Below are 7,860 nucleotides of genomic sequence, written 5' to 3'. Positions count from 1 at the left end.
AAAAAAAAAAAGTAGCACTAGAAAAAAAAAAGAAAATAAACTAAATAACAATGCTTTTATATGACAACTAAGATTAATCTTGGCCACTCATCTCTAATTTAATCTAATGGTTGAGATTCCCCCAACTCACAACTCACCATAAGAACCAAAATCACCAAATCCAATCTCTCTCTCTCCCCCTCTCTCTCTCTCTCTCTATATATATATATATATATATATATATATATATATATATATATATATATATATATATATATATATATATATATATATATAAGTCAAGATCCGGTGAGAACTCCTAAATATTAGAGGATTGAGGATTTGTGAATACAAAATCACGAAAAATTAGACCTTTGTCAAAAAAAAAAAATTTTTGAAAAAAAAAAAAAAATTTGCACAGGTGTTTTTTTCGTGATATTTTATCGAATAACCTGTGATATTGTATTGAAGAACCTCTGATATTGTAACGCAATCCTCAATCCTCAAAAAGATAGTGTATCTTCACATGATCCCATATATATATATATATATATATATATATATATATATATATATAGGGTCAGGATCCGGTGAGAACCACTAAGATAATGAGAATCGTGAGAACCATCATTAAATCTCTACCAAATCTCGATTTGAAAGTTTAGGTGAATCATTTAGCCTTAACTTAGTTTGTTCAAACACATTATTTGGTATAACTAAACAAAATTTATTGATTTTATTAACAAAATATAAACATAATGTACAAAAATACAATTAGGTATACTAAAACGACTATAGATGCACCAAAACGAATACTGGGTGCATGAAAATTTTTACATGCATGAAAATGATTATTAGGTGCATGAAAATAACGGGTTCTACATGCACGGAAACGAGTTCTAGGTGCATGAAAATTGTTAGATACGAGAAAATAGGTAGGCGGTGTATGAAAATTAATAAAATGTATTTCGCCTCGATTTGCGTCAATAAATTTTAATGTTTGGACCAAGAAATATGTTTTCTAGCCATAAAATTCAATGCCGAATCCAAATATATCATTATTTTTTTTAAAAAAATTCCGTAAGATGGAGTTCTCACGGTTCTCATTATCTTGATGGTTCTCATAGGATCCCAATTCTATATATATATATATAATTTAAGAAAATAACACAAATTTTACGCAAACACGAGAGAAAAGGAAGGAAGCAGGGCTTCATCGGGTTAGTTATACAGATAACTTGTGTCCACATTTCTCCTTGTATTCCGTCTTAACCTAATAAGGTATGATTCCGGGACCCTTCGTCGATATAAAGAATTGTTTACCTTTATTTACCTTGAAATAAGAGATTAAAAATAATCGGTTACATTAGTTTTTATTGTTAATTGTATATTGTGATTGTGATCTTGCTCATATGTTATATTAGTTACCGTCTTATAAATATATGACTGTGATAAAGTGGTTGTTGTCATATTGCATAATTGGCCAATTGTAGCATTCGGGATACGATTACTGATTTGAGATGACATTTTTTAGAAACTCGAAACTCTGTTTACGGTAGGGGCGTTGGCTCCATATGAATTAAAGGGGCAGCGTTGTCACCCGAGACGTTGGCTCCACGAGCGTTTGTTCCATATAAAGTAAAGGAGCGTTGGCTCCATATAAAGTAAAGGAGTGTTGGCTCCTGTCTATTCTCTTCAGTAATGGTATACAGTCATTAGTACGTTGTGCATGTGTTTTTGTGAAAATGATAAATTTTTGTACACAGTTTTTGTAGACTGGTGTTTTGTGTGGATTTTGCGCAAAGCGAAATCAGGTCAGGGTAGATTTAAGTAGGGTTAACTAGCTCTAATCGGTCTGTTGGTCAGGTCGTCATGGTCAAATATAAAGCTGTAAATATAATAATAATAACAATAATGAGACAAAGAATTTTGTACGTGGAAAACCCTTGAATGGAAAAAAACCACGGGCACCAAGCCAGGAGAGGATTTCACAATGTGATTTTGGGAGACTAATTGTATGACAATGACAATGTTTATATTTCTCTAAGTATTGCGTATGTAAATGTATGCTTCTTCTTGTGCCAGAATGAGATGATTCCAATGTCTTCAAAGTGTTCCTTATATAGGCTCTAATCTTGAACGACTGCCTGATGTTGTATTGAATGCGGATTATTCTCCATTATTGCCTGTAATAATTGCTAAATATTCCTCCCTTAATTACTGCATTTACTGCGAGATCTTCTCATTCAATGTTGCGTATATAATCCTTTTATAATACGCGTTTATGGTCTAATATCGTCCTGATATTTTGACCGTTGTCCTCTCCATGGCCTGGCGCCTATCTTCGTGTGCCCGATAGCCTGACACCGACACCGATGGTCGTCGATGAGATGAGATATTGATCAGGGGCTTCTGCGGATTTCCAGGCCTAACAATTGCCCCTTATCTCCTTATTTTCAGTGTACCAGGACGAAAAAATGAGGAGATAACTTTATTTTTAGGAAGATTACCCAACGGTTAAGTTATGCTCAGTCAGTTTCCTGTAACGGCTATCTTACTGCAGTTTATGACGCGTGTGAGATTTACTGCAACTTCCTTAATGATTATCCACTTCCTTTGCGGTTGAAACCCTAATCTTCTCCACTATAAATACCTTCGTGCTTCATTAAGAACTCCACCAAAATAATTCTTCTTATTTCTCTCTTATTAATCTTTCTCTCTAGTTCCCTTAATTACCAGTTTCTTCAATCTTCGATCAATTCTTCATAATTTTTCAACAATGGCCGCAAAAAGGAAGTCCACCAGGGCAGCGACTCCTGCAACCCCTCCTTCTCAGAATCCTGAAGGGACTTCTTCTGAGAATTTACCTACTTCTTCTGCTGCACAACCTTCCACTATCAATAATCCGAGTGATTCTCCATTGGAGATGATCTCAATATTCCATGGTGACTTTCAATTCAAGCCTACGAAGGCTTTAAATGAGGATCAGTCTCTTGCAAACCGCTTGAAGCCTGAGTTTGAGAAGGTGCTGAAGGATAAGGGAATCATCCCTGCTGATACTGAAGTCTGGATCCCTGAGAACTCTCCTATCATGGCCGACTAGGCTTGTCCTGGTTGGTTCTGTATTCATGACTGGGCTTTCAGGGCAGGTTATAAGCTTCCCTTTTCCCCTCTTATGGTTGAGGTTATCAAGGAGATTAATGTTCCATATTATCAGTTGATGCCTATGGCGTGGAAGGTTGTGTGTTCCATTGAGAATCTCTGTAAAAAGCACAATATTTCATTTTCTCTTGACAATTTGAAGGCTTGTTATGCCGTTAAAACCAATAGTCCTGGCCGTATAAGTTTTAAGGTCAGGGCTTCTACTACTCCTCTTTTGAGCAACCTGGACAGCGGCCATGACAAGGGCTGGGCTGCTGGATACATGTTTGTCAGGACCAATACTCTGGGTCCCGACCTGGCATATTTAAATCATGAGGCTTGCGTTGCAGGTGAGTCTTTTAGTTTTTCTCTTTGCCTTGCATGTTTTACTTGTTAGTGAAAAATAAAATGAAGTTTATAATAATTCATACCTCTCATGTGTTTAGTTGATGATTGGGTTACTGAAACTGAGTATCCCACTGCCAATATTTCTGCTTTCCTTGCTATTCCTCCTTTGGAGAGGTCTTGGCCTCTCTGTTATGGGGTTGGTCACCTTCCTCGCTGCTTGAAAGTCGACGGTCTTGCCGCTGTGGCGCTAAACCTTCTGGGGCTGTTAGTGCTACTACCTCAGGCAGTAAGTCTATCTTACTCTATCTTTTAATTTTATTTCGGCTTCCTGATAATTTTTGGTTTATATTGCTAATATAGTGTTTCGTGTTGTAGCCACCAGGTCATCTACTCACCTTACCAGGTTCGGTATGGCTGATCTTTCAGCCAGGCTGACTAAGATCAAGGAGGAAGGTTCCCAGGGAAGCGGGGATGCTGAACCTGTTATTGATTTGACTGAACAGTCTGATGCTGCCAAGGTCACTGCTGTACCTGCTGCCCCTACTGAAATAAGTTCAGCAGCCCAAAAAAGGAAAATTGAAGATATTGACATCTCTGCCCCGGTCAGGGAAGTGAAGGCCATGGTGGACAATATGGAGGCTGCTAGGGTGAAGATCAGGGACGACGCTGCTTCTAGATCAGATGTCATGCTCACGCTTGACCCTGTTGAGACTGCTACTCAGATAGTTGCTTCGGTGAATCATTCAGTCAGCCTCTTGGCGGATGCCTTGGCTGCTATGAGGGAGGTAGGCTGGAATAATTTTTATGTGTGTTTTGTTTGGGTAGTTTCTATTATTGGGGTATATTACTCATACTTTTCTTCCTGTTTTCGGTCAGGGTGCTGCGACCTGTCTCCATAACGACTATTAGGCTACTTCTTTGGTAGCTAGGATTGATCTGATAAGATCAGATTATGATAGGCTGAGGTCTGAGCTGGATTTTGCACGAGCTGACCTGGCTGTTAAAGCTGCTGACTTGGTGAGGGTGCGGGCTGAGAGAGGTGCTGCTAAGGCTGAGGCAGATTCAAGCAAGCGGCTATTGCAGGAGGCTTTGGACAGAAATGAGGAGCTCACCCAGGAAAGGGATGACCTGGAGTTCAAGTTAGATGATGCTTCCCTCTATTTCTATATTAAGGGAAGGGCTGCTGCTATGTCGGAGCCTGTCGAGGCCAGGGCACAATGGAACCCTGAAGCTGAGATGGCTTTTGCTGCTTCAAAGTATCCTGACCTGCACAATATGGGAAATGAACAAGAGGTGGACTCTCCAGGTAAGCGGGATGTTGATGCTGGTCCGGCCAAGGGTGGAAGTAGTGGTACTGTTTCTGAGGAGAAGCAGTAATTTGTTTTTTCAGTTGGTATTTGACCCATTCAGGGGGGATGTCCCTGAACAAACAATATTTTCTTTTCTTTTTCTGTCTTTGTCTTGGTCAGGGAGACTATCCCTGGCCTTTATGAATATTTTGGCGCATTTTCCCCAGGGGGTAAGGGTTTTATTAATGTAGGTATGGTGGCCTTTTTTGGCTGATTTTGCTTGAATTTGTGAGTTTCATCTTATTGGGCTTGTCAAACATTTTCTTTGAATAACCTGCACATCATTTTTGTTCTATCTTGTTTTTTTTTTTTGGTAAAATGTGAGAGTATATTATATATAAAAATATGGAGTCAATTACATACTAGAAAGGCTAAGCACTTCAAAACTTCAAGTAAATTTTAAACTTCCTAACCAATCTAGCTCATGTGTAGTCATCCTACACTTGTCTCTTTCCCTTATTCTCTTCCTCATGTCCTCACTGATCCGTTGAGCCAGGCACATAGGCCTCATCAGAACTTGCTCAACTCTACATTTGTTCCTTTGCTGCCATACTTGATACAGAATGCTCATAACCAAAGCAACCTTCACCCCTCGCTGAATTTTCAAGCCAGGATTATGGACACACCAATGCAAAATGTCACCCTCAGGGAGCTTTAAACTAGTACAGTCCATCACAGCCTTTAGAACTCTCCTAGTATAGGCACACGAAAAAAATAAATGCTGTTGCGTCTCTTCTGCTAACCCACATAGGACACACTGTCCATCAACATCCATCCCAAATCTCATAAGTCTGCTATTTGTATGCAACGAGTTGTGAGCAATGAGCCATCCCAGGAACCTGTGCTTAGGCAAGCTCCAGTTATCCCAAATAGCTTTAGACCACTCCACTGTGGGTTGTGTCCCTCTGAGCCACTCATAACAGCCAGCAGGAGTGTACCCAGAGGGTTGCACCTGCCATATCCCCTGCAAATACCCAGCTGCAAGCCTCTGCTTCACTCTGCAAATCCTCCTTCACACCCAACTGGAGTTACTTGTTGGAGCATATTCCTGCCATTCCCTCCCCTTCAGATAGTTAGCATTCACCCATTTCACCCATAAGGACTCCTTGTTTGTAGCTACCCAATCCACAAGTCTTCCAACCATAGCTATATTCTTGTTCTATCTTATTATTCATGAGTAATTCAACCAAGTATAGTTTTTTGCTACAATGGTTGAAGGGGTGGGAAAACCGCATGTCAGGAGGGCTTATGTCCCCGGCCTAGCTGGAGGGCTTGGTATTCGGCCTGTCAGGAGGGCATTTAGACTAAGTGTTTGGGAGAGAACACCCTTGCACCAGTCTTGCTGCGTCCAGCCGGTTGTAATCCGTGGCAGTAAACCTAGTCAGGTCAGGCAATTATTTCATGCCTGATTGGTCCTGACATTTACTGTATCCGGTGGTGGTTACCAACTCGTCAGGCACAGTTAAGTGCAAAATTTTTGTTTCAGAAGTATATGGTAGAGTAGCCCTCAATCCTGAATATTTATGCATATAACTATTTATCATGTATAATTGTTCAGGATTCAAGAAGTAAATAAGTAGGTTAGTTGAACAGATATAAATTGCAGACAAGGCATGTAAAACATGTAGTTCATCAGGTAGCACGTCAGGTTGAGTAGTGATTGAATTTAAACCTGATTGTAGCCTGATCTGATCTTTACATATGGAATAATTTTAAATGAGTTACATTCCAGGATCTTGGGATCATTTCCCCTTCTAGCGTTTGGAGCCTGTATGCTCCTTGTCCAACAATTGAATTAATTAAGTAAGGGCCTTCCCATGTGGGAGCCAGTTTGCCTGCTGATTTTTCTTTCTTATTTGGAAATAACTTGCGTAGGACAAGGTCTCCTTCTTTAAAGACTCCGATCCTGACGTTTTTGTTGTAAGTCCTGGTGATTGCTTGTTGATATGATGCCATCCTGATTTTGGCAGCGTCTCTTAGCTCTTCTGTTAGAACTAAGTTATCTTTTATTAGGTCTCTATTCGCTTCAACATTGTTCAGGCTGTATCTGGATGTTGGTACTCGTACTTCCGCAGGAATGACAGCTTCACAACCATATACCAGAGATTAAGGTGTTTGGCCTGTTGCAGTTTTTGGAGTTGTCTTGTCTGCCCATAGTACTAATGGAAGTTCTTCAGCCCATCTGCCTCGTCTTCTTTTTAGCTTCTTTTTTAGGCAGCTTATGACTACTTTATTGCTTGATTCGGCCTGGCCATTGGCTTTTGGATATCTATGGGTTGATGTTACCAGGTTGATATTCCATTCTTGGCAAAATGCTTGGGTCCTTTTCCCCACAAATTGAGTTCCATTATCACATACTATTTCTAATGGGACTCCATACCTGCAAATGATGTTCGTCTTGATGAAGGATATTACTTCTTTTTCAGTTACTTGCCTGAAAGAGTCAGCCTCAATCCATTTGGAGAAGTAATCAGTCAAAGCCAACATGAATACTTTTTGTCCTAGAGCTACGGGCAGTTTTCCCACAATATCCATGCCCCATTTTATGAACGGCCAGGCGGAAATTGAATGTAGGAGTTCAGATGGTTGATGTATGATTGGTGCATGAATTTGACAAGCTTCGCATTTTGACGAGTATTCCAGGCAGTCAGCCCTCAGTGTAGGCCAGTAGTAGCCTATCCTGAGAATTTTACTTGCCAGGCTCTTACCGCCTTTGTGGTTGCCACGGTGTCCATCGTGTATTTCTTGAAGTACTAGTTTGGCTTCGTCAGGCTCCAAGCATCTCAAGTAGGGTCCAGCCTGCGATCTCTTGAACAAAGTGTTATTGATGATAGCATAAGTTGAAGCTCTGATTTTAAAGGCCCTTGCCTCATGTCTGCCCTGAGGCAGTATTCCTCGGAGAAACCAATCATAATAGGGTTTAGTCCAAGAGTTATTGTCCTGATTGACAAGATTGACTTGTTCAGGTTTGCTGATGGCTGGCTCTAGTAAATGCACAATTGGTATTTTGTCGAAAACAGTGGGGGTAAAGTTTGAACCTAGG

The 7,860-nt window shown here is 40.1% G+C and overlaps 1 protein-coding gene across 1 annotated transcript; it reads right to left on the bottom strand.

The window, feature by feature from the left end:
- Positions 1–5,205: 5,205 nt before the first annotated feature.
- On the bottom strand, positions 5,206–5,961 carry LOC141641510 (uncharacterized). The gene is made up of 2 exons (XM_074450169.1): positions 5,836–5,961; positions 5,206–5,781 (listed from the first exon to the last, which is right to left on the bottom strand). The coding sequence occupies exons 1-2, from the start codon at positions 5,959–5,961 to the stop codon at positions 5,206–5,208; spliced, it is 702 nt and encodes a 233-aa protein (XP_074306270.1).
- Between the last annotated feature and the right edge of the window lie 1,899 nt (positions 5,962–7,860).

The sequence above is a fragment of the Silene latifolia genome, chromosome 2 (genome assembly GCF_048544455.1).
Source record: "Silene latifolia isolate original U9 population chromosome 2, ASM4854445v1, whole genome shotgun sequence".
Taxonomy (NCBI): Eukaryota; Viridiplantae; Streptophyta; class Magnoliopsida; order Caryophyllales; family Caryophyllaceae; genus Silene; species Silene latifolia.
The sequence above is the reverse complement of the archived record's forward strand: the minus strand, read 5'-3'. Positions and strand labels throughout refer to the sequence as shown.

Bases quoted from the DNA above. Each gene is read 5' to 3' on its own strand.
- LOC141641510 (XM_074450169.1), bottom strand. From the start codon at position 5,961: ATGGTTGGAAGACTTGTGGATTGGGTAGCTACAAACAAGGAGTCCTTA. The intron at 5,782-5,835 runs GTGTGAAGGAGG...GGGTATTTGCAG, and splicing joins CAACAAGTAACTCCAGTTGG to GGGATATGGCAGGTGCAACC.